At 43.6% G+C, this 25,993-nt stretch overlaps 1 protein-coding gene across 1 annotated transcript in view; it reads left to right on the forward strand.

Moving 5' to 3' along the window:
- Positions 1 to 1,076: 1,076 nt before the first annotated feature.
- SCN8A (sodium voltage-gated channel alpha subunit 8) overlaps positions 1,077 to 25,993 on the forward strand; it is a 120,877-nt gene continuing 95,960 nt past the window's right edge. Inside the window, exons 1-2 of the mRNA XM_054012525.1 lie at positions 1,077 to 1,160; positions 24,827 to 25,153. Of these exons, the coding sequence (XP_053868500.1) occupies positions 24,881 to 25,153 (273 nt within the window). The 5' untranslated portion in view covers positions 1,077 to 1,160; positions 24,827 to 24,880. The remainder of the gene's footprint in view (positions 1,161 to 24,826; positions 25,154 to 25,993) is intronic.

Raw genomic sequence — 25,993 nt, forward strand, 5'->3', positions numbered from 1 at the left:
GATTCTTCTGTCCTAAGTGCAGGACTCTGCACTTGTCCTTGTTGAACCTCAGCAGATTTCTTTTGGCCCAATGCTCCATTTTTGTACTAGTTATACTAGTACAAAAACTGTGTGTAGGACAGGCCTTATACTCGGACACCTTTACGCCGATTTATAGACACTTACTGATGTGGACTAAGGCCTTGTTTTTGCACACCCGGGTTGCACTGGTTTAATCAAAATCAGTTTTTAAATTGATTTAGTTGAACTGGTGCAAAGACACTTAAATTGGGTTACAACTGGCTCAGATCAATTTTGGCTTAGTTCAGTGAGTTACAGACAAGCTAAATCCGTAACTGTAAGTTATACTCAATCAGATGTCACTCTCCATTTGGACCAGTGAGTTGAAAGGGGTCAGATGAACCCCTTGTGAAATCAGACTAACTTAATTCTGCCCAGTGCTGCCCTAGCCTGGCTGAGGGTGCTATGGTATGTCCCCAGTTCAGGAGTCAATGAGTGTTTTTAGAACCTGTGAACTGAGTTTATGGGCTGGTGGCCAGGGGAGAGAGAGCAGGTGCATTATTGTGACAGCTTGTTTCAGAGCTGGGGTCCTCAAACTTTTTTCCATTCTGTGGACTCTGAGATCCACTCCCATCTCACCAGGGCCTCTCCTCATCTGTGGCTTCAGTATCCTCTATTCCTCTGTTGGTTGATTCCCTCTATCCCCCCCACATCTATCCAGGTATTTATCTCCATCTGCTTAAGTGATCCACCAGCTTCCCAGGACCCAATACTGTGCACACCCGGGGAACCACCCCTATTGTCATAGTAGTGAACACTTGGTGGGGAATTTTACTTGGAGAGGGGGTTCCTCTTACCCTCCGCCTCCCTTGGAATCCCTAGCCCTCCCTCCCGTCCAAATTCCGAGTTGCTGGATGCATGATCCCTGGGCTGCCAAGGGGGGAGGGTGTGGGGATGGAGGCGAGTGCAGAGATTTTTGACACGCTCCCTAACCATTCTGCTGAGAGTCATCAATTATGCAAGGGAACTGCACGCTGCACTGGGGGGAAGGCAGGGGAGGCAGCGCACTAAGATGGCGACAACCGCAGTTTCTCCCGCAGCTTCCCCACCTCTGCAGTCCAGCAACGCCTTGCGGGAGTCGCGCTAGTGCCGTAGCCACAGTAAGTTGCATCCCCAGCCCGGGACCCCGGCGAGGCGCGCGGGTGGCGCGGAGGGTCTCGCAAACCCCTGCCCCCATTTGATTTGTTGCCACCCCCCTGTCCCCCCTCCAGGCGGGGGTTTTGCCGCAGAGCGATTTTCCAGCACCGGCAGCTCCTTACTTGCATTTGGGGCCGGTTCCTCTCCAGCCTACCTAACTGGGGTGCCAGGGTGTCCCTTCTCTCCAAACCGGTCTGTCCTAGCAGCACCAACCCCTCGACTGCATTGGGGAGCACAGGGCCGCCTGCCAGCTGCTCGTGTGGGTCTTTCCCCACCCCCCACCGGGGGGGTAGTTTTCCTTCGCTGCATCCCTCTTAGTCTGCATTGGGGGGGGGTGTCTCTGCTGAGGGTGTCCCCAGCCTCCATCCCCTTGTCCCAGCAGCCTGGGATCCTAGCCGGCACTGGGTGCTTGGGGCTGCGGGTTAGCGCCTTTGCCTTCCCCAGCTGGGGGAAGCCGGGCCTCCTTCCCCCAGCCCCAGCTGCAGCTTGGCTCCCCCGTCTGCACTGGGGGAGGGCGAGGGCTGCCTCTCGGCCCCTGGGCCGGGGTACCTCTCCTGCAGCTGCGACAGCCGGGGAGATGGTGCATTCCCCCACCCAGTCCGCCCACCCTCAGTCCTACCAGCGGCCTGGGCTCCATCCAGGCCCCCTCTCCATGCCAATCCCCCGAATCTGGGACGCCTGCCCATAGCCCACCCCCAGCCCGGACTCCCCACTCAGTCTCGGTTGTTTCCAGCCCCTCTCTAGCTGCCGAGCTGGTTCGCCCCGTCTGCCCTCCCCTTCAAACCTCAGCAGCCGCCGCCCCCCCCCCCCAGCCGGGGGCAAAGGGGGAGAGACGCGAGGAGTGGTCTGGAGGTTTTAACCCGATATAGGTCTTGGTACCCCCGTTTCTTTCTTTGGGCCCCCTATTGCACTAAGGTTTTTGGGAGGGGGTGCAGGGTTTTTAAGTGGCATGGGTTTGTTTTGTGCATGTTTGCAAGCCTTAAAGACAGGGTGAGAGTCCCCTCCCTTTCTTCCTGGTGCAAATGACACCCACCTGATGTGGGGGTGGGGACGCTGGAAGGAGCACTCCACAGCCAGAGCTGCTGATGATCAAAGGTAAAGTCTGAAAAGGCGGTACGGGGGGCCCTTGGCAACACTTCTGCCAAGCGGCTAACTCCAGGAATGTTGGGAAGAGACTGCGGGCGTGGTAGGTTTAATCCCTGCTTCCCCTGCAGATGCTCTGTGGGTGCTGCACATACTGGGCATGACATTGCTTAGGAGTAGTTTTCCGGTGGGGCCGTTGTCTGGGGGGTGAGGAGCATATTCCCATGGCACGCTGACTCCTAACCTGGCCCTTGTAACGCTACAGCCGGGAACGCGAGACCCCTAGGTCTGCACGTTACACTGGAAAAAGGGTTTGGTTGGGTAGAGGCAAAGACAGGCCCCTCTGCCCAGATACCAGTAGTATCCTTTGAGGGAAAGGGGAGAAAGTATTAAAAGTTTTCTGTGTATTCCCCACAGCCCTTTAAGATTTGATCATCTGTGTGTACTGGGGTGGAGGAAGGCGGTGTAACTTGTGTATTTTCTATACTATGGGATGGAAGCTCTTGTAAAAACAAATCAAGGTACAAGACATGTCCAACCTCTGTGCGTGTAATGCTAAGCAACAAATAATTATAGTCTTATTTTATTTCCTTTCATGGTGACTGTTTTTAGGGGGTTGATTTTCTCTTTGTTAGTGACTGATTATATGTGTATAAAATATTTTGAAGCTTATTTAACTTCCTTCTTGCCCCATCTGCTGGGGTTTCTGTGGCACTGGGACAGGGGATGGTCTCTTATGCTTTTTGGGTTTGTTGTGGGCTTCAGGTGTGTGGTGCTGAAATGGACAGTTCCCTGGAAACAGAAAAGGGCTCCTGCATCTCTTCCTCCTCCTAGCTGCATTGCTCCCTACAGTGTGTTTGTGGAAGCTGGGTTCATACCCGGGCCCAACTATTGGTCACAAATTCATAACGTTTTAGGTTTTTCTCCTTTTCTGAGGCTAGTGGAAGCTGCTCACAGTGACATTATGCTACCAGAAATTCTTATCCAGAATTCAAGAATGGCTACAATGGGTCAGACTAATAATCCATGGAGCCCAGTATCCTGTCTTCTGACAGCGGCCAGGGCCAGATGCTTAAGCGGGAGTGAACAGAACAGGGCAATGATGGAGTGATCCATTCCTGTCTTCTACTGCCAGCTTCTGTCATCAGAGATTTAGGGTCTCCATGAGCATGGGTCGTGTCCCTGACTATTTTCGTTAATAGCCATTGATGGACCTTTCCTCCTTGAACTTATCTACTAATTTCTTGAATTCAGTTATATCTGTGGCCTCATTACATCCCCTGTCAACGAGTGCATTGTGTGAAGAAGTATTATGTTTGTTTTAAATCTGCTGGCTTTTAATTTCATTGGGTAACCCCTGGTTCATGTGTTATGTGAAGAGGTAAATAACACTTCCTTATTCACTTTCTCCACACTATTCATGATTTTATAGACCTCTATCATATCTGCCCTTAATAATTTCTTTTTTTAAGATGAACAGTCCCTGTTTTTTAAATCTCCCCTCAGGTGGAAGTTGCTCCATTCCCCTAATCATTTTTGTTGCCCTTCTCTGTACTTTTTCCAATTCTAATATATCTTTTTTTGAGATGGGGCAACCAGAACTGCACACAGTATTCAAGATGTGGGCATACAATGGTTTTATATAGTGGAATCATATTTTCTGCCTAATTATCTATCCCTTTCCTAGTGGTTTCCAGCAGTTTGTTAGCTTTTTGACTGCTGCTGCACATTAAGCAGATATTTTCTGAGAACTATCCATAATGACTCCAAGATCTCTCTCATCAGTGGTAACAGCTATTCAGAACCCATCATTTCATATGTATAGCTGGGATTATGTTTCCAATGTGCATTACTTTGCATTTATCAACAAGGAATTTTGTTGCCCTGTCATCCAGTTTTGTGAGATCCCTTTGTAACTTGTTGCAGTCAGCTTTGGACTTACCTATCTTGAATAATTTTAACTTTGCCACCTCACTGTGTACCCCTTTTCCTATATCTTTTATGCAAATGTTGAACAGAACTGATCCCAGTACCGATCTTTGGGTGGCCCCATTATCTACCTCTCTCCACTGTGAAAACTGGCCATCTATTCCTACCCTTTGTTTCTTGTCTTTTAATAAATTACTAATCCATGAGAAGACCTTCCTTCTTATCCCATGAGTGCCTACTTTGCTTAAGAGCCTTTGTTGAGAGACTTTATCAAAGGCTTTCTGAAAGTCCAAGTACATTATATCCACTGGATCATCCTTGTTCACATGTTTGACCCCCTAAAAGAATTCTAATAGACTAGTGAGACACAATTTCCCTTTTCAAAAGCCATGTTGACTCTTCCCCAACACATTGTGTTCATCTATGTGTCTGATTCTTCTTTTGTTAGTTTCTACCAATTTGCCTGGTACTGAAGTTAGGCTTACTGATCTGCAATTGCCAGGATCGCCTCTGGAGCCATTTAAAAAAATAACAGCATTACATTAGGTATCCTCTAGTTAACTGGTACAGAGGATGATTTAAGCATTAGGTTACATCTCGTAGTTAGTAGTTCTGCAATCTCATAATTGAGTTCTTTCAGAACTCTTGTGTGAATACCATCTGGTTTTGGTGACTTATTACTGTTTAATGTCTCATTTTGTTCCAAAACCTCCTCTATTGACATCTCAGTCTGGGACAATTCCTCTGATTTGTCACCTAAAAAGAATGGCTCAGGTGTGGATATCTCCCGCCCATCCTCTGCAGTGAAGACCAATGCAAAGAATTGTTTAACTTCTCTGCAATGACCTTGTCTTCCTTCAGTGCTCCTTTAGCACCTCAATCGTCCATTGGCTCCACTGATTGTTTGGCAGGGTTCCTGCTTCTGATATAGTAAAAAACAAAATTGCTGTTAGTTTTTGCATCTTTTACTAGTTGCTCTTCAAATTCTTTTTTGGCCTGTCTAATTATACTTTTACACTTGATTTGCTAGAGTTTGTTCCTTTCTAGTGTACTGAGTAGTAGAAAGCTGCTTAAAATGATCGTAATGCTTTTCTGAGATATAATTTCAATAATGTTGACTTGTTTACAGCCCTGGGGTTGCTAATGTATAAATATTGTCATGCTATTTATTACAGGTCTTTAGAAGATCATATTATGTGTAGCTATGATAAGTAAAATGCCAGGCATCTCAGATGAACCTTGGATATCAGTAATTTCAGTCAAACATCCTTCAGGGTGTTCAGATAGGATTGTTAATTATAATTATAAGATTTGTACACTTGATCTTTGTTTATAAGTTGCAACACCTGTAGCCTGGTTAGTATTCCGTGAAAGGACTAGTCCCATCACAAGTAACTTAACCTGTTGTGTAAACTTCTGTCTGTTGACGATAACCAGATCATGATACAGATGTTGTAATTTTCCTACAGTATTGATCCAGTGTTCCTTAGAGGTGCTGGGGTAACCATGTGGGGACTTCCCAACAAAGAAACCTATGCCTGATAAACAGTAGCAGGAAGAGTGATTGGGTGTGTTTAGAAATGAGAAACATGCATCCTCATTTCATTCTCAGTTAAAATAAAATAAAAAAATCAAGTAAAGTAGTCTATGATGAGAGAGAGAGTCATGAATAGATCAAAATTCTGAAAACATACAATCCCTCCTCCATATTCTTAGTTGCTTTGTTTAAAATTGAGTTGTTTGACTTTTTATGTGCTTTTAAAATATGAACTGATGTGACTCTTCCGTGAATATAAACTGATGCTTACTATTCTTCAGTGGCTTAAGATGTCATCAGCACTGAAGGTTGTATGTAAATCCTAGGGCATATACTGCCCATACTGGCATGTGACTCCCATTCATTATTGATTGCCTTTTTGCTGAGGAGGTTGTAATGGTCATTGAAATAAGCAAATACACTGGAATCAATGAACCAATTGATTTGTTCAAAGAAATGATCTGGGTTAAAGAATACAAGGTGAAATCAAAACAAAAGCGTTTAAAAATGAAAATCAGGTTATTTGCAAGGGGAATTCACATGCAGATGGTTACAGAAAACATACAGTAGACTGGACGGGGGGCTCAGGTAACTGGTATTAGGAACATAAGAATGTCCATACTGGGTCAGACCAAAGGTCCATCAAGCCCAGTATCCTCTCTTCCAACAGTGGCCAGTGCCAGGTGCCCCAGTGGGAATGAACAGAGCAGGTAATCATGGAGTGATCCATCCCCTGTCGCCCATTCCCAGCTTCTGGCAAACAGGGGCTAGGGACACCATTCCTGCCCATCCTGGATAATAGCCATTGATGGACCTATCCTCCATGAATTTATTTAGTTCTTTTTTGAACCCTGTTATAGTCTTGGCCTTCACAACATCCTCTGGCAAAGAGTTCCACAGGTTGACTGGGCGGTGTGTGAAGAAATACTTCCTTTTTTTTTTTTTTTAAACTGCTGCCTATTAATTTCATTTGGTGACTCCTAGTTCTTGTGTTATGAGAAGGAGTAAATATCACTTCCTTATTTACGTTCTGCACACCAGTCATTATTTTATAGTCCTCTATCATATCTCCCCTTAGTCATCTTTTTTTCCAAGATGAAAAGTCCCAATCTTATTAATCTCTCTTCATATAGAAGCTGTTCCATATCCCTAATCATTTTTGTTTCCCTTTTGTGAACTTTTTCCAATTCCAATATATCTTTTTTGAGATGGGGCGACCACATCTGCATGCAGTATTCAAGATTTGGGAGTACCATGGATTTTATATAGAGGCAATATGATATTTTCTGTCTTATTATCTATCCTTTTCTTAATGAGTCCCAACATTCTGTTAGATTTTTTGACTGGTGCTGCACATTGAGTGGATGTTTTCAGAGAACTATCCACAATGGGGCCAAGATCTCTTTCTTGAGTGCTAACAGCTAATTTAGACCCCATCATTTTATATGTATAGTTGGGATTGGAAAACATAATGTGCATTACTTTGCATTTATCAACATTGAATTTCATCTGCCATTTTGTTGCCCAATCACCCAGTTTTGTGAGATCCTTTTGTAGCTCTTCTCAGTCTGCTTTGGACTTAACTATCTTGAGTAGTTTTGTGTCATCTGCAAATTTTGCCACCTCACTGTTTGTTTACCTCTTTTTCTGAAAATCTAAGTACACTATATCCACTGAATCCCCCTTATCCACATGCTTGTTGATCCCCTCAAAGAATTCTAGTAGACTGGTGAGGAATGATTTCCCTTTACAAAAATCGTGTTGACTTTCCCAACAAATTATGTTGATCTATATGTCTGAAATTCTGTTCTTTACTATAGTTTCAATCAGTTTGCCTGGTACTGAAGTCAGGTTTACCAGTCTGTAGTTGCTGGGATCACTTCTGGAGCCCTTTTTAAAAATTGGCATCACATTTAGCTATCCTCCAATCATTTGGTACAGAAGCTGATTTAAATGATAGGTTACAAACTGTAGTTCTGCAATTTCACATTTGAGTTCCTTCAGAACTCTTGGGTGAATACCATCCAGTCCTCGTGATTTATTGCTGTTTAATTTATCAATTTATTCCAAAATCTCTTCTAATGACACCTCAATCTGGGACAGTTCCTCAGATGTATCATCTAAAAAGAATGGCTCAGGTTTGGGAATCTCCCTTACATTCTCAGCTGTGAAGACCAATGCAAAGAATTCATTTAGTTTCTCCGTAATAGCCTTATCATCCTTGTGTGCTCCTATAGCAACTCGATTGTCCAGTGGCCCCACTGATTGTTTAGCAGGCTTCCTGCTTCTGATGTACTTAAATTTTGTTTTTGGTATTATTTTTTGAGTCTTTGGCTAGCTGTTCTTCAAATTGTTTTTGGCCTTCCTAATTATATTTTTACACTTCACTTGCCAGAGTTTATGCTCCTTTTTACTTTCCTTACTAGTATTTAACTTCCACTTTTTAAAGGATGCCTTCTTGCCTCTCACTGCTTTCTTTTAATTTATTGTTTAGCCACAGTGGCACTTTTTTAATTCTCTGTTTTTCAATCTGGGGTATACATTTAAGTTGAGCCTCTATTACAGTGTCTTTAAAAAGTCTCCATGCAGCTTGCAGGGATTTCACTTTTGGCACCAGACCTTTTAATTTCTGTTTACTAACATCCTCATTTTTGTGGAATCATAGTCTGTAACCCCTAGGCTACAGATGTGAATGCAGAGTTTATTGAAAACTTTTCCAATCTGTTTGCTGCTTGGCCTGTTGGAATGAACTTGTGATCACAGTTCAGTCCCTAGTGAGAAAACCTCCAGGAAAATTGGCACCAACTGTGTCCCCTTTTGGAAATCTCAGAAGGAGGCCATTGGGACTAACTTCCCCCTCCATGCCTAAACGTGTTCCCTGCAGCACAGGGTTGAGGTGCTTGGCAAAGCTGCATGGGGTAGTCTGATCTACCGCTGCTCATGCTCTTTTTCTCTGAGAAATAGAACATCAGTCTCCTCATTTCAGTGGGAGGTACTTGTATCTTGCTGTGGGTGGGGACGCCTGTGCCATTAATCTGATACCTTTAAAAAGCATGAAATTAACAATTTTTAAAAAAGCTAAACAAGGAAGAATTATGCCTTCATTCTAAGACCATTGCTGACCATTTTGTGGCGAGGTTAAAAGACAGTTTGGCCAGTTTTTCAAAAGTTCCTAGCTTCCAGCAGCTCCACATTGAGAACAATGGAAAATCTCCCATTTCACAAAAGTACACCCCCACCATTGAGAGCAATGGTGGCTGCCGGGAGCTGATATCCATTGAAAATATGGCCATTTATTTCAGTGCCTAAATGGGAACTGTTGGGTTCTGAGCTCTTTTGAAATCTGCTCTTTCCCGATAGACACAATGGAAGTCTCAAGGCAAAAGAGATTCCCCAAAGAGTTTGTTTGATTAAACTGCCTCATCTTTGTAATTTGCTGGCTGTGATACTTTGGGATTAGCACACTGAATAGTAGCATGATAAATTAGGTGCACAGGGGAGTTTGCTGAAGAAAGGTGCAGATAGTAGTCATCATGTTAAGATATTCCATCTTACTTTACTTACTGCATGCAGAGTATTTTTTAGAATGGAAGCTGTAGAGAAGTTTTGTACAATTTTAAAATAATTTATCGTTATGTATGAATAAACATTTATAGTTAGTGCCCAAAGGCCTCTATTAGCGGTTGGGCCCTTATCTGTGTAAACGCAGATAAGAGACGGCCTCTGCTCTGGACATGATGGACATAGAGTGATTGGTTTATTACTTAGGAATATGTGGAGCAAAATGCTTCCTTGACAGTTCTCCATTTCTGCATCTTCTGACAATAGCCATTTCAGTGTTTCATCATGTAAAGATCTTCACAAATGGAGAACTGAAAGGCTCAGCTCCATGTTTCTCCTACTGCTTTTGTGTTAGCTGTGATGTGCTACCAGACAGGCCTCTGTAGTGTGGAAGCTTACTACAGCAACCGAAGGAGTATATATGTGTGTTTATTGGATCATAGCTTTGAGGTTTCCTAGTGTTGTGGCATGAAAAGAGCTTAATTTAGGCTGCTTTAGTCCTCTTTCAATATCTGTTTATAATTTTAAAAGCCTTCCATTAGATCTCTCATAAAGTATAAGTTGTTAAGGCATTTGAAGTAAAAACTGAATTTCTTTCATTGAAGCTTACCCGCAGTTCATTTATACCTGTCAATTTGACTATCATTCTATATAAATTTTAAGATAGGATAAAACTTTAAATGAAATAAACTTTAAAACGTGTGTGTTAGTCTGTATCAGTAAAAACAACAAGGAGTCCTTGTGGCACCTTAGAGATGAACAAATTTATTTGGGCATAAGCTTTTGTGGGATATAACCCACTTCATCAGATGCATCCCGCTTACTGTATTTTCCACTCCATGCATCTGATGAAGTGAGTTACATCCCAACAAAGCTTATGCCCAAATAAATGTGTTAGTCTCTAAGGTGCCACAAGGACTCCTCGTTGTTTCTACCAAATTCAGTCCTTCAGGATGGTGGTTCTCTATAGTAAAATATCTCCTCTAGCTAGTTGAGGCAGTTCTGGCAACATTTGGTTTTGTTTGGCCAAAGGGAAGGTGGCTTTGACATGGGACCTTGAGGAAAGGCATTGGAAAACAGGAAAGAAGAACATTTTAAAAATAAAACGTATCACAAACAGTTTAAAATGAAAAATTGTGGCCAGATCCTTAGCTTGTACAAACCGGTGCAGCACCAGAGATGCTGATTTATACCGGCTTAGGATCTGGCTCAGATATAGGCTAAAATGTTCAGATGTGGAGGCCTTGTGTTAGTCTCCTAAAATCCATAATTAGGTACCTAAAATAAGTATCTTGATTTTTTTCAGAGATGTTGAGTACCCACTATGCCTGTGGAAACCTAATAGGGCATGTCAGTGTTTAGCACCTTTAAAAATAAAGCCACTTATGTAGTAGCCTAAATATGGGTTTTAGGAGCCTAATTTTACAGCCAACAGTTGTGAAGGTGGGGGCCTGTTCTTCAGTGGATCCCTGGATCCTGTAATCCTTGATGGCTTAAATGAGACTTGATTGTTTACTATTTGTATTATCATAGCACCCAGGAGCCCAGTTATGGACCACAGTCCCATTGTACTAGGCACTGTACAAACATAACGAAAAGACAGTCCCTGCCCCAGAGAGCTGACAATCTAAGTAAAGTGAGTGGTGTGTAGGCACTGTGCTGGCTCTCAGCCTCGGAGTGACTTTCACTAGAAGTGAGCATGGTTCTATCCAATTGAGTAAGCTCTGACTATGAACAGAGGAAGGGATGAAAATGGTGGTATCACGACTAGCGCTGCTCAGCCAGTTTAAACCCAGCACATCACTAGCCTGCATGGCTCATGCGCAGAATATTATGGGAACTATGAGGATCTGGCATAATAACAGAGGATTGGAATGCTGATCGTTCTCCCCTTCGACTTCTATTTGTTGCATATAGGGCCTCTGTTGCAATGGTAGCGAGCACCTCAGGTTCTTTAATGTGTTTATTCTCACATTGCTTTTGGTAAAGTTGGGTAGTGCTATTGCCCTCATTGTACAAGGAATGAGGCTGACTTCCCAAAGTCACACAGAATGTCTGCGGCAGAGCAAGGAATTGCACTGGGTCTTCTGAGTCCCAAGTCAGTGCCCTAATCACCGGGCATCCTTCCACTGTCGGCCTTTAAAAAGGGAGGATGTGAACCACAAAATTTTAGTGCTTAATCTGAATGAATCTCCAGGTTCCCACCTGGGATTGGAGATAAATGAAAGGCAGCTCTGACTATTGGCTAGGACAGGAGTCCAGAAGTCTGGGTTCTGCTGTTCTCAGCTCTGTTGACGCTGGGCAAAGCACATTGCTGCCAACATGTATCTTTTTAAAATTCATAGATTCATAGACTCTAGGCAGGGCCGGCTCTAACTTTTTTGCCGCCCCAAGCAGCAAAAAAAAGCGCCGCCCCGCCGTAACACCCCCCCACCGAGTGCCATGCTGCCGAACAACCGCCGCCCCCCGCCGTGCTGCCGAACAACCGCCGCCCCCCCCGCTGCGCTGCTGAACCCCCCTGCGCAGAGCGCCGCCAAACACCCCCCGCCGAGTGCCGTGCTGCCGGAACCCCCCCCCCCACCGATCGCCGCGTTGCCCCCCGCCACCCCAAGATTGGCTGCCCCTTAACAGGTGCCACCCCAAGTACGTGCTTGGTTGCCTGGTGCCTGGAGCCGGCCCTGACTCTAGGACTAGAAGGGACCTCGAGAGGTCATCGAATCCAGTCCCCTGCCCTCATGGTAGGACCAAATACTGTCTAGACCATCCCTGATAGACATTTATCTAACCTACTCTTAAATATCTCGAGAGAAGGAGATTCCACAACCTCCCTAGGCAGTTTATTCCAATGTTTAACCACCCTGACAGTTAGGAACTTTTTCCTAATGTCCAACCTAAACCTCCCTTGCTGCAGTTTAAGCCCATTGCTTCTTGTTCTATCCTTAGAGGCTAAGATGAACAAGTTCTCTCCCACCTCCTTATGACACCCTTTTAGATACCTGAAAAACTGCTATCATGTCCCCTCTCAGACTTCTCTTTTCCAAACTAAACAAACCCAATTCTTTCAGCCTTCCTTCATAGGTCATGTTCTCTAGACCTTTAATCATTCTTGTTGATCTTCTCTGGACCCTCTTCAATTTCTCCACATCTTTCTTGAAATGTGGTGCCCAGAACTGGACACAATACTCCAGCTGAGGCCTAACCAGCGCAGAGTAGAGCGGAAGAATGACTTCTCGTGTCTTGCTCACAACACACCTGTTATGCATCCCAGAATCACATTTGCTTTTTTTGCAACAGCATCACACTGTTGACTCATATTTAGCTTGTGGTCCACTATAACCCCTAGATCCCTTTCTGCCGTACTCCTTCCTAGACAGTCTCTTACCATTCTGTACGTGTGAAACTGATTTGTTCCTTCCTAAGTGGAGCACTTTGCATTTGTCTTTATTAAACTTCATCCTGTTTACCTCAGACCATTTCTCCAATTTGTCCAGATCATTTTGAATTTTGACCCTATCCTCCAAGGCAGTTGCAATCCCTCCCAGTTTGGTATCATCCGCAAACTTAATAAGCGTACTTTCTATGCCCATATCTATTGACTGACTAGTTTCCTACATAAACAACAAGGAGTCTGGTGGCACCTTAAATCTGTTAGTCTTTAAGGTGCCACCAGACTCCTTGTTGTTTTTGTAGATACAGACTAACACGGCTACCCCCTGATACTAGTTTCCTACATGTTCACATCTCTAATAGAGCCCCCTTTTAAATAGCTGCCCCAGGATTTTTTTAAAGTTCCTCTTTTTAAAAATATAGGGTTTTTTTCTGCTCCTTTTCTGATAGCTAGGGGTGTAGGTGCAGGAGCTACACTGCTCCTCCCTTCCCCTTCTACTGTGTGCAGGCTTTGGCCTGCTGCTTGTTCAGTTTCAGCTTTGCTGCTGCATGCTCTTGAAAGCCCTGGGCAGAGCCTGCTACTCAGCTCCCCACAGAGCACATTGTAGGGGAGTCATGTCACCATGCTAGTGCATGAGACAGGGAGTGCAATTGACCATCAACAGAACCTCGCTGTTTGTACAGTGAAACTTTAAAGTGCTGTCAGATACACAACATGAACTGGTTAGGGGGAAAAACAGAAACATATTTTACTTCTCATTAATCTCCTTCCATTACAGTAATCTTGGAAGATATTTGTAACAACTGTGGGTATAAATGTTCAGAAATGTGGTTTTCAAGTTGCTAGGGTCTCTGTCTCTTGATCAATATTATTATATATTTGTATTTGATCGTGCCTAGAAGCCCCAACTGAGATCAAAGGACTGCACAGACACCTAGTAAGAGACAGTCCCTGCCCCCTAAGAGTTTACATTCTAAACAGGCGAGACAGACGCTGTGCGAATAGGAGAGGAAACAGAGGCAGTAGGAAGTGAAGCCGTTTACCCAAGGTCACGTAGGTCAATAGCAGAGCCAGGAATATAGTCCAGATCTCTGGACTCCCAGTTTAATGCCCTAAACACCAGACCACACTGTTCTGTTTGAATTCTTGACCAACCTGGGTGTGTAATGTAAACAAAACTGAACATGGGTTGTAGTGGGAAGACACCAGTATTGGAAACTCTGTGGTGGGGCTGGGACTTTTCAGCATATTTATTACTGACTTGAAACAAAGCCGTGTCTGTCAAGTAGCAACATTTGCTGAAGCCAACTGGATGTATTGTTAAAAGCTTAAGAGCAAAAGAACATCTTCAGAAAGCCTCAGACAAGCTAGGAGAGTGGCATGCTGTGTGTTTGCCGTAGACAGGCTAGGGACCCCATTGTGCTAGCCTCTGTACATGTATATAATGGAAAGATGATTGCTGCCCAAAGTGACTCCCAGTCTGAGGTCTATGAAGTGATTGGATTTGCACCTTTGAGGTGCATGCACTACTAGGTGAAGACCTGGAATGCCCTGGCAAGGAGTGGATGGGTTACTACAAAAAGTAATTTTCCCTCTGCTGATACTCACCCCTTCTTGTCAACTGTTGAGAATAGGCCACTTCCACCTTAATTGAATTGGCCTCGTTAGCACTGACCCCCCTCTTGGTTAGGCAACTCCCATCGTTTCATGTGCTGTAATATATATACTGCTTAGTGTATTCTTCACTCCATGCATCTGATGAAGTGGGTTTTAGCCCACAAAAGCTTATGCCCAAATAAATTTGTTAATCTCTAAGGTGCCCCAAGGACTCCTTGTTGTTTTTGTTCTGGTAAGGTGAGGCATCTGGGGATTCAAAGTAGCAGCAGCATGGAGATGGGAGTGATTTTGTTCAGTTTTGGCAAAGCAGGAGAAATGGGATTCCAGGCTGGATCTAAAGAGGTGTTTATAAACAGGATGGGGAATGTTATTCATCTTGTGTTACTGTTCCAGGACTCAGGACCCTGCTCTGAAGCCCATTGGAAAGACTCCCAATGCCTTCAGTGGGCTTTTGGAGCAGGCTCCCAGGTCGGTCCAGCCTGGTGCACCGTTTAGTCTGTGTCTCAGGCTAGGATAACCAAACTCGCTGGGACTTCATTGTTGACTCAGCCTTTCATCCCTAAGAAGTAAATTAACTGAGATCTACACAAGTTACTATAAGAGAGATGGGACCTGGTGAGTAATATTCTGTCTTCCTTGTGCAAGCATAAAAAATTGCATGGCACATGACATAAAAGTAGAGGTTTGTCCAAAGTTCACCTTGGGCTCTTGGTCATGCAGTGTGCTGTGTGCCAACTGAGCACATGGCCACCCCTCTCATATCATAGACAGCTTTATTACCTTGGTAGAGTATGTATATATTATTTACTGGAGATGGAAAAGACATTTTAGGTCCGATAGAGGTTGTCTCCCTGACAGCAGAGTACTCTCCCCTTCAATTTACTTCTAGTATCTCGTCCAGTCTAATTTTAAAGGAGTAGGCCAGAGGGTGTGTGTGTGCATATGCGTGTGTACACTGATACATAGATGCACGCGTCTGTGTGTATGTGAAATATATACAATTTCACACAGGTGGACCCTACACAAACAACAGGGAGACACGTTGTGAATCACTGAATATTGCAAATTAATAAATGAACAAATGCATTGAAACAAGGATATTGCCTCAAAATATGTTTTAATTTATTTTATTGACTTTAATAATTCATGATAATGCTTTACAAGGCATCCGTAAGTAGACTGTAGGGAGCACTTGTGAACATAATGAACTTTTGGTAACTGAAGACTTTACCTGCAGTGCTTTTCTTCCTGGTTAAATCTTCCGGGGGGGGGGGGGGCGTGTGATGGTCAGACAAGGTGCAGGGCAATAGAGAAACAGGCCCAAGGGGAGGTGTTTTGTATGTTAAACGTGAAATCCTGGCTCCATTCAAGTCAATGGGAGTAAAGCCACGATTTAACCCCTGATGTTCGTTTGTTCTCAATAAGGAAAATTCAGACCATTCCCACTGATTCCATGGCACAGGCCATGTAGCCAAGGGCACTTTGCTAGAATTTGCGAAATATTAAATTCTTCATCGTCCAGCAATAAAAACATCGATGCTTCCTCTTTTCTACTACAAATTCCAGCCTCTGTTCTGATTGATTTCTTTAGTCCCCAGCCAGAGCTTGTTGCTTTTAAAATAAGGCTTCTGGCTGAGCGTTCTTATAGTTTTTGTCTAGGCTAGAGAAACTTACCAGGCTAAGTGCAAATTGGAACATGGTGTGCTTCAGCAGGACTAGATACATATTGAGTCTGAACTATTTTAGTGCTGGTCTGAGCACAGATTAGTTGATTAGTTCAATTAGTCCTGCGGCTGTCTTCCAAGTGGCCATTCAAAGTCTCCCAGAATACACTGCTTCTGGGAGTTGTGCTGTGAAACTGTGGGATAGATACTTGTAGGCCATAGGAATTGCTGGACTGTATCAGACCAGTGGCCCGTCTAGCCCAGTGTCCTGTTTCTGACAATGGCCAACTTCAGAGGAAGGTGCAAGAAACCATGCAGTGGGATGATATGAGTTATGAGATAACCTGCCCCCATACCTAGGGAAGCTTCTTCTCTAATCCCCGTTAATTAAAGGTGATTTATTTGTATTATGATAGCACTTAGGAGCCCCAGTCATGGATCAGGACCCCATTGTGCTAGGCCCTGTACAAATGCAGATCAAAAAGGTGGTTCCTGTCCCCAAAGAGTCTCTGAAATCTGCCCTGAAGGAGGAGGGTTTACAGCCCTTCCAAAGCTCTTGATTTTGCTTTATTAATATGTCTGTTTTGTCTCTGGATGTGTTCATTATCTATATAAATGTCCAGTCCTTTTTTGAACTCTACTAACCTCATGAGGTGAGGTTTTCAAAGGCATCGAAGAGAGTTGGGGTACATCTACACAGGAGTTGGGAGATGTAATTTCCACCTCAGGTAGATGTACGCATGCTAGCTCAGCATCTGAGTACAGTCCTGCCCAGCCCTCCGGGCGCACATTTGGGCAGCTAGCCTGAGGCACTGCCCGTGCGGCCGCAGCCACGCTGCTGTTTTTCCGTGCTAGCTGAAGCTGAACTAGTATCTGTATGTCTGCCTGATCTGGTGATTCCACTTCCAGCTGCTGTGAAGACCTAATCACAAATCCCCTTTCAATGGGGCTTGTGCTCCTAAATCACTTATGCACTCTCGAAAATCTTGACTGGACACTCAAATAGTTCAGGCCCATAGGGAATAAAATTGTGTAGGTGAGAGCTAGTCTGGATGCAGGGCAGCCCATAGGCATCATTAACACCATTCAGGATGACTTGTGTGCTTAAATCCATGCAACCCAACTCACTCAACTATGAATAGTTCAATTTTCTAGTGTAGACAAGGCCATTAGTTCTCTATGTTAGGGATTTGTGGGGAGGGGTGGAGATGTCTTGGTACAGCCAGTCCATCTTCCTCCATGCAGGATTGTCTCCTGGTCAAGAAGTATTTTGTCACATCTGCAGCATGCTCCCACTGTCAATGGCCTGTTACCTCTCCCTGCACAGTAGAGCCACAGTGGCTCTGCGTACTTATATGTGGAGTGGGACATTTTGAAAGGAAACTTCAGAATTGAAAAGTCCCCAAACCACGTGAAAGTTGGGCCGCTAACCCAAGATCCTGGCTGCACTCTGCTCCGTTAGAAGAGATTAGCTGTAAGGTGAGTCTAGGAAGGAGGGTATCCAACCAAAGATGAATGTTGCCTGCCTTGCCCACAAGCCAAGGATTCAGGCCAGACACTTTGCAGGTGTACATATCTGTTTCTACCTGAATTTGCCCCAAGAAGGTTGAGGGATCTAGGGGATGGTAGAGCCAATAGTCATCTGTCAACCTGAGTCTTATTATAGGGAGTCCAGTGCTGTGTGCAATTGTGCACCTTATTTTTATGTACAAATAGTGAATTTTTGCTTTAAAATGGCCATTTATCAGATTAGCTGGTTACTTCCAGCTGCCATTGGGGTAATTGTGTAGACAAATCAGGCATGCATCTCTGTATATTATTTTATTTTAATTTTTTTTTGGATGAGACCTGAATTACCATGTTTTATTTTAAATCAGGCCTTGTATATTTATCTGCCACTCAAGTAGACCAGATCCTCTCTGCTGCTGTACAGTTTCATGGTATTTGGGGAAGTTAGTAATGAAGTGCATACAAATGTTACACTGTCGAGTACATTAGAGGAACTTTTGTTTTTAAAACATGAGAATGCTTGTGTGGCTCTATAAAGGAGGCTTGGAAAATGCTAAAATACTGGGTTTGCACTTTTTTGCTGCTTTAAGATATATAAAGAGGCTCTCTCTTTTTTTAAGGAGTCTTTTTTTATTTACCTGATAAATACCAGAAATGTTGAGTCCAGTTTGGTTGGAAGGCTACTTGGAGGTCTCTGGTATGGACTAAGAGATTTCTCAATGCTCAGTTGAATGGATGTGGGTATTTGAATCTGTTTATAAAAATGTCTTTTTGTCCAGCATGTTTTTCATGCATTTGAGCTAAAGAGCTGTTTACACAAAAAAGAAAAACCGCAATCTTCTCCCCGCCTCTCCCACCCCCAAGTTTTAAACAGTCTGAACAAAAATCATTGCTGCTTTCAGTTGCTTGGTGTTGCTGACGTTATAAAATTCCTGGTTCTCCAGTCTCCCAAAAAATCTTCTAAACAAAAAGGATAGACGTGACTTTTAGAATTTCCATTGTGTTTGAAAAATAAACAAATAAAAACACACCTAAGTAACTTTTTCTTTTTTTAAATGGGGAAAGAAACTTCTCAGACCCTCTATTTAAAGAAGCAAAAAAAGATCACAACCCCCCTCCTCCCCTTTCCCACCTCCTTCACAGATCACCTTGAAATATCAGCTTTCGAAAAAGTATAGCAATATCAGTATTGATAGTTTGGTATGACTGTAGTGAAACTCAGCCTCCATATTTTTTTAGGATCGTGGTATAATTATTATTTATATCATGATAGTTCTTATAGTCTCCAACTGAGATTGAGGACTCATTGTTCTGGACACCATATATACACGAAGACAAGAAACAGTTCTTGCCCTGAAGAGCTTAGTCATAATGCTCAAGGCAAAGGGTAGGATAAGGGAAGTATTGTTATCTTCATTTTATGGAGGTGGTAAGTGACTTGCCCAGAGTTACACAGGAAGTCCATGTCTCAGATCCTTCTCCTTAAGCGCAAGAACATACTTTCTCAATAACTCTTGAAATCAATGGAGCGGTGATGATTTACACTTGACGATCTGGCCCACCTGGGAAGAGCTCAGATGCTAAGGTGATTGGGAAGCTATGTACATATCTAGATACAGTATGGCTAAAGAGCTAGGGGATGTACCGGAAGTGTACAAATACTTGCATGGTGTAGGGGAGGGGGATTGTGTAATGTTGCAAAGAGGGTTGTCACTAAGAGTAATGGGGTGAAATTAAGAAAAGGAAAATAGTAGGTTGAATATCAAGGGAAAAAATCCCTGTTAATTAGATCTATTAGTCTGGAGGAAAATCCTTCTAAGGGAAGCAATGGGAACACCACTGCTTGAAAGTAGTCTTGGACAAGTTGGTACCATGGGAACCAATCCTGTGCTGGCAGGAAGATAACTGGAAGACCTGATACCTTTTGTCTTTTATGATTTGATACAACTCTGTGCTGCTCTCCTCTGTGGGCTCCATTCCAGGGGACTCTCACAAATCTCTCTCTCTCTCTCTCTCTCTTTTTCTTTTTTTTTTTAAGATGCCTGATTTTTTCATCACCCTGCACCTTGTGCAGACACAGCAGTGCAAGGTGGGTGCAGAACACTACCAAACTGAAGTGGTAGCATTTTATACCCAACTTGCAGTGGTGCGGATGACTGCATGAGGTGCAGGGCAATGGGGAGTCAGTCCCTGAGTCTGGTGGTCTCTGAAATAACATCAGGCAGAATATTTAAACTTCATATTTTGGATCTGCAGCTGAAAACTGAGATGGGGTTGGGAGATGTGTTCAATTAACTTACTCTTGCGGAGGGGCTTTTAGAGTCTAATGAGATCTCTGTTTACATATACAGGAACTGGGGTCAGAGTGCAGGAAGGGCTAAGGGGCAGAGTCACTGCTAGGGTGAAGTAGGTAGAGGGGAATTCAGTCAAAGGTGAGTTGGAGAGGCATTATGCAGCTGGTAATGCTCGGTCTTCCTGAAATGCACTTAACATCCTACTGCAGGGGTTTGGACCTGCATTTATTTTACAAGGGATAACGCTCTATATTTGTAAGCTGCATTTAATTATGAAGATACTTTTCACTGAAACTCCTAGAAAGTCATGATCCTAGGCCAGATTGTAAGTGATGTTGTTTATTTGTGTTGTGGTAGTGCCGAGGGACCCCACTGGGCTAGGTGCTGTACATACACATAACCGCCTGCCCCAAATAGCTTGCATTTCAGGTATAATATGTCAGATGACGTGAATACAACACAAAGATGGTACCAACAACAAAACATGGTAACAATGAGATGAGTGCACTTCCCATAATAAGCTCCAGTTGCAGCACACCACCTGCCAAGATGTCCGAGGTATCTCAGTAGAGCTGAGTTTTGTGAGGATAGAGCAGTGGCTTTGCAGCACTGCCCCATTATTAGATTTGGGCTGGGTAATGTGCATTCACTTTGCCCACTGTCCTTCTCTTAACAGCCACCAGGAGGTGAAGGTTGCCCAGAGCCAGCTACCATTATAGGTTGGGGAACTTAGGGAGGTGGGATGGAATGACCCATGCTGGACACCAATCTCAATGCCCATCTCCTACAAAAAGCACGAGACATTTTAAGCATGAGTATCTAGCTGATGGCAAAGTGTGTATCCTCTGCTGGGGAAGGGAATTATAGAATACAAGCAAGCCCCATGGGAAGGATGGAAGGGTCCAGGGAGTTTGTAATGAAATTGGTTTGGATTTAGGCCAGGCAGACAGTGCCTGAGAGGCCTTGCTATCTCATAGATATCAGTGGCCTATGTGAAAATTGCGGGTGGCTGAGTTGTTTCCAAAAAAGAAATGTTCCTAGCACAATCAAATCCCTTTGGGAGGAGTGGGTCAGGCAATGAGCAAGTCCTGTAGACCTTGCACTCTCTTTATCTCTACTGGTGGTCCTTGCAGAACAGATGGGTAGATGCACTAATGGGGCAGCCTGGCTAGAAGAGGGCACAGTTGTTACTTCTGCAGCACCTGTCCACCTTTCTGTCTGATCTTTTAGTGGCATACTTTTCACTATACCATCTAAATGTACTTGGGTAAACAGGCTCCTGGGCTGATGGTCCTTTTATTTATTGATTTCTGTGTTGTTTATATATAAACAAATATGGAAGGCTTTGTGGTTAAAGTACTGGACTGAGGCTCAGGATATATGGGTTCTTTTCCCCAAATATATAAAGGAAACAGACCCCTAATTTATATATGGGCAGAAAATTTGCACAGACTTGCTGCCCTGGCCACACTGCTATTTGTAGTGCGCTAGCTCAAACAGAGCTAGCGTGAGTCTGTTTACTCACTCTGAGAACCCCCCCCAGCTTCTGTGTAGACATACCCTCTGTGCCTTAGTTTCCCATATGTACAATTGGGATACTAGAACTGCCCTGCCTTACAGGGATGTTGTGAGGGTAAATTCATTAAAGATTGTGAGGTGCTAGGATCCTGGAGCCATAGAAGTATCTGAGGCCTGGTCTACACACATTATTATACCCATCTAAGTATTTGTTAGGAGTGGGGTTTTATACCACTGTAGTTAACTTGGTATAGTCCTTAGAATGGACACAGTTTTATATGTGGGTCAGACCACTTAAACTATGTCTCTTACTAAACCAATATAGCAGTACAAACAATGTGTGTAGCTGAGCCCAAAGTTAGAGACCACAGCCTAATTCTCTAGAACCAGACCACTGAATCTCGTGTACTTAGATTGTAAGGGCTTTGGGAAAGGGACTATCCCTCTGTGTGTGCAGGGCCTAGTCCATTGTGTGGTGGGCTGTAGGCATTTCTAGAATACAAATAATAATTAAATCTGAAGTTTGTGTCAATTTCTGAATCTGAACCAAAGTTTTCAATCTTGCCTCGCTCTAGTTTAAAGCACATAGGTGAAGTCTGTTTCTCTGCTGCTACAGTAGCATGAGCTACTTAGTCCCCTAATGATTTCCATTGTAACATTCTAATTACTTCAGCGTCATTAAGAATTTGATTTCCAGTCTCCCAATTCCTCCAGACTTCTACTGGATAGACCCAGTAGATACCTCTTGTCCTATGTGAAAGTGAAAAGAAATGGAAGAATTTTATTTGCATGCGTTGGTTTTGTCTTGAGTGCAGCTTCATAGATCTTGAAAATAGCCGTGCTGAGGGATTAACAAAACTCAAGTTTTGTGCAATTCATAAAATCAGCAAAATGCTTCTTGTGGAAATTGGTGTGATTCTACACATACCAAATGAATGAGCAAGAAAGAGTTGTTGTTGTTGTTGTTTTAAAGATGGTGCTACATGTGTAGTCAGAAGAAAGATCCTGCGCAGATCCTGTAACCAATACATGGGCACAAATTCGTGCTTGTTGCTTTGCTGCCATAGCTACGTTGTATTTCACAGCAATGACAAGGATAGAACTGATTCCACCTGTCCCTCGCCCTCTGCTCCAAAACACAGGCTCCTGCCGTGTGAACTAAACAAGAATCTCCATTAGCTATTGGTTGTATAGATTATATGACACACATTCTATTTCTAAGTGCCTCCAGTCGAGGTAATTAGTTAGGTACACACAAACACCCCAGATAATATCATTCTAGGTCCACGCACTAAAGCCCATTGCGCAAAAGAAAACAATTGCATTAAGTAAGACAGCCAAGTTAGTTTTTGTTCTCATTACGTTTGCGAGGAGGGAGTCAAAAGCTGGTGTTGCTGAGTATGGTGGGAAGAAGGGTGGGTGTGGGATTGTAACAGAGGTTTTAAGAACATATGAAGGCTCATATCTGGCCTCTCACTTTTCACTTGACTTGACTTTTCCATTCCCCTTCTTCTCCATCCCCCCTGCATCTCCCACCCCTACGACACTCACTTTCCCTGGCAGAAACCTCTGAGGGGGCATTGTGAGAGTGGACCTTGCTCAGGGCTGGACACAAAATGCTCCAGCCTGCCCTTTATGAATAAGTACGTTCCACCATCTTGATGACCTCATTGGACTTGAGGGAATCTTGCCAGGATGAAGTTATTCCAGGTACATCTTCAAAGCCGAGGACTGCGCAGGCTGTCTGTGACTGACTTCATGCTGGAATAGCTGAATCATAATGATTCGGCCCTAGAGCAATCATTGATTTCAAGGAACATGAAAGTCATTCTTTATTCAGAGGTCCCTGGGATTAAATATCTACTGTAAAAAAAACTCTGTGCGCACGTCTTTGGGTAACAAGGTCTCGGTCTTTACCTGGGCAATCCGTTGTCTTTAAATGTACAAACCATAGTGTGCAAGACTTTCATATGTAAATCTATGTCCGACATCAAGTGACAATTTTGTCTTTCCTCCTGAAACACTATGCCCCTTCAGTATTCAGGTTTCCTCCCTTAAGTACCAAGCAGTGTCTATGCTCTGTTGTATTCCAGCCTGCAATGCTGCAGTGCTGTTGCATCAGTGCAAGGTTTCTAGAATTCCTCTGCCCTCTTCTTCCCAAGTGTGAAAAGCTGGAATCCGTGACACCCTCCCCTTATCTCAGAATTGCAACACATTCCTATTGCTCAATCTCAAACAAAAGATTGGCAAAAGGTGTAAAACTTCAGGGGTTTTCCAGGAGTGCTGGATCCAGACAAAATGATTTTCTAGCTGCCGCCTTTTATTTGTTTGCTTTTAAATTTGAGTGCACTTAATACCTGCTTATAGGTACTCTGTTTGTGGGGACAGTGCAAAACCTACTGAATACAGAATTGTATATCATGGTAAATCCATCTGACAAACTTCATCAATGCCCTTGTGGTATATTTTTGTAGTTATTTCACAAATTAAATTTAATAGTCATCCTAAACATTTTTTTTTTTAAACCATTGGTGCTGATTTGTTTGGTTTTTTCCACAACTCATTTGGCTTTGCACAGGGGAACTTGATTAGACCCTGATCCTACAAGCTGCTGTGAACAGGTCTACCGGGGCTCTGTGTGGGTGCAAAGCGTTTGCTGCCCACCATAGCAGCTTGAGGATTTGGGGGACTTAGTCAGTTGTGCTTCTGTACTTAATCTGCTTCACTTTTCTTGTTCTCATGCACTGGCACAAAGCTGCGATGTTTGGGCTGAAAATGGTGCAGTGGGGATGTTTTTGTCTAAACATCTGTATGTTTTTTTTAAATTACTATTATATTTTGTAAAGTCCTTTTTTTAAAGTGAAAAACTTAATTTGGGGGGCATATATGACAATATTTTCCCCCAAAAGCCCATTAATTGAGTGTGTGTAATTAAAGGGTTTATAAGATTTGATCTTGCACAGCAAAGGTGTGGAGTGTTGCACAAATAAATACACAATTGCTGAGTACTCCCTAGGGGCCTAATCCAATGCCCACTGAAATCAATAGGGAAACTTTTCATTAATTTCAGTGGTATCAAATTGGGCCTGAGGGCCAGGCTTTCAAAAGAGCTGAGCACCCAACGTGCACCCAACAAGCTGAGCTTTTGAAAAGCTGGCCCCAATTTACTCCTGTTTAGACTCATGAGTGAAGATATAGAGGGGTGCACTTAGCTAAGTACCTTGTTAGCATGATGAGGCACATGCTTAAACCCACCTGTCCAGTTTCCCACCACCATTTTCTGCCCCTGTGCACTTGTGAATGAGGGGTCTGACATGCTGCAGACTGAGACAGAGTGCCTGACCTGATTTGCTCCTACTCGTAGCTTTCACTTGCATCGGAGTGCATCAGCCTTGTAAATCCTGCTGTGCAAGGGCTTTCGGGATCAAGGCCAAAATGAATCATCATTGGTTCCCCATGAAATGTACTTGTCCATCTCTAGTGCAGTGTCTTACTATTTGTTTTGTTTGTGCTGTTTTATTCCATGCAGAGTTGACCTGTCCTGGGTGCAACATAACTAAAGAAGCTGCTGCAGGATGAAAAGATGGCAGCGCAGCTGCTCGCACCACCAGGCCCTGATAGTTTTAAACCTTTCACCCCAGAGTCTCTGGCTAACATTGAGAAGCGCATTGCAGAGGAAAAGAAGAAACGTCCAAAGCAAGACAGCAGCCATCGGGATGATGACGATGACAGCAAACCAAAACCGAACAGTGACCTGGAGGCAGGAAAAAATCTGCCTTTCATCTATGGGGACATCCCGAAAGGTCTGGTTGCTGTACCACTGGAGGACTTTGACCCGTATTATTTGACCCAGAAAGTGAGTCTGCAGGAGAGATGTTACTAAAATCACCTTTTTCTTAGGGAAATGCAGGTTTGGGTGATGGCAGCCACCTTGTGTTTCCAACAGTGCTTGGTAATGGGGGTGAGGGGGAATGGAATGTTTATGCCAGGCGTGTGTTTTTTTAAACTTACTGTTTTGTCCTTGTGTTTTAACCAACATCGCTTTTGTCCTTCATGAAGCTTCAGAACAGTTATCCATCTTCTCAAAGAGAAGGTTAAGAGGTGACTTGATCACAGTCTGTAAGTACCTATATGGGGAGGTTTCTGACAGAGGGCTCTTTAATCTAGCAGACAAAGGAGAACGAGATCCAATGAAGCTAGATGAATTCAGGCTGGAAATAAAGTGCAGCTTTTTAATAGTGACGATAATTAACCATTGGAACAAATTATCTAGGGATCTGGTGGACTTTCCATCACTTCAAGTCTTTAAATCAAGATTAATGTCTTCTCTAGAATATATGCTTTATATCAGTTACATGACATAGGCTTGATGCACGAATTACTAGATGAAACTCTGGCCTGTGTTATGCAGGAAGTCAGACTAGCTGGTCCTAATTGTCCTTTCTGCCCTTTAAAATCTATGGATATAATATTTGGTGAGTGGTCTGCTTCTCAGGTGACTCTGAAAACTCACACATGGGATGATGTTGGTACCTTACAGATTTTAAAGCGATGTGAGTTGTTACTGCAGTTAATCCAATGACAGCTGCTACCCTAACGCAGGACAGTAGAATTCATGCAGAAAGCTGTGTTGTCTCGATTAAAGATGGGTCTGCAAATGGTGGCGGAAGAGACTTTTTCCCTTGGGGATAGGTTT

The sequence above is a fragment of the Malaclemys terrapin genome, chromosome 23 (assembly GCF_027887155.1).
Source record: "Malaclemys terrapin pileata isolate rMalTer1 chromosome 23, rMalTer1.hap1, whole genome shotgun sequence".
In the NCBI taxonomy this organism is placed as follows: domain Eukaryota; kingdom Metazoa; phylum Chordata; order Testudines; family Emydidae; genus Malaclemys; species Malaclemys terrapin.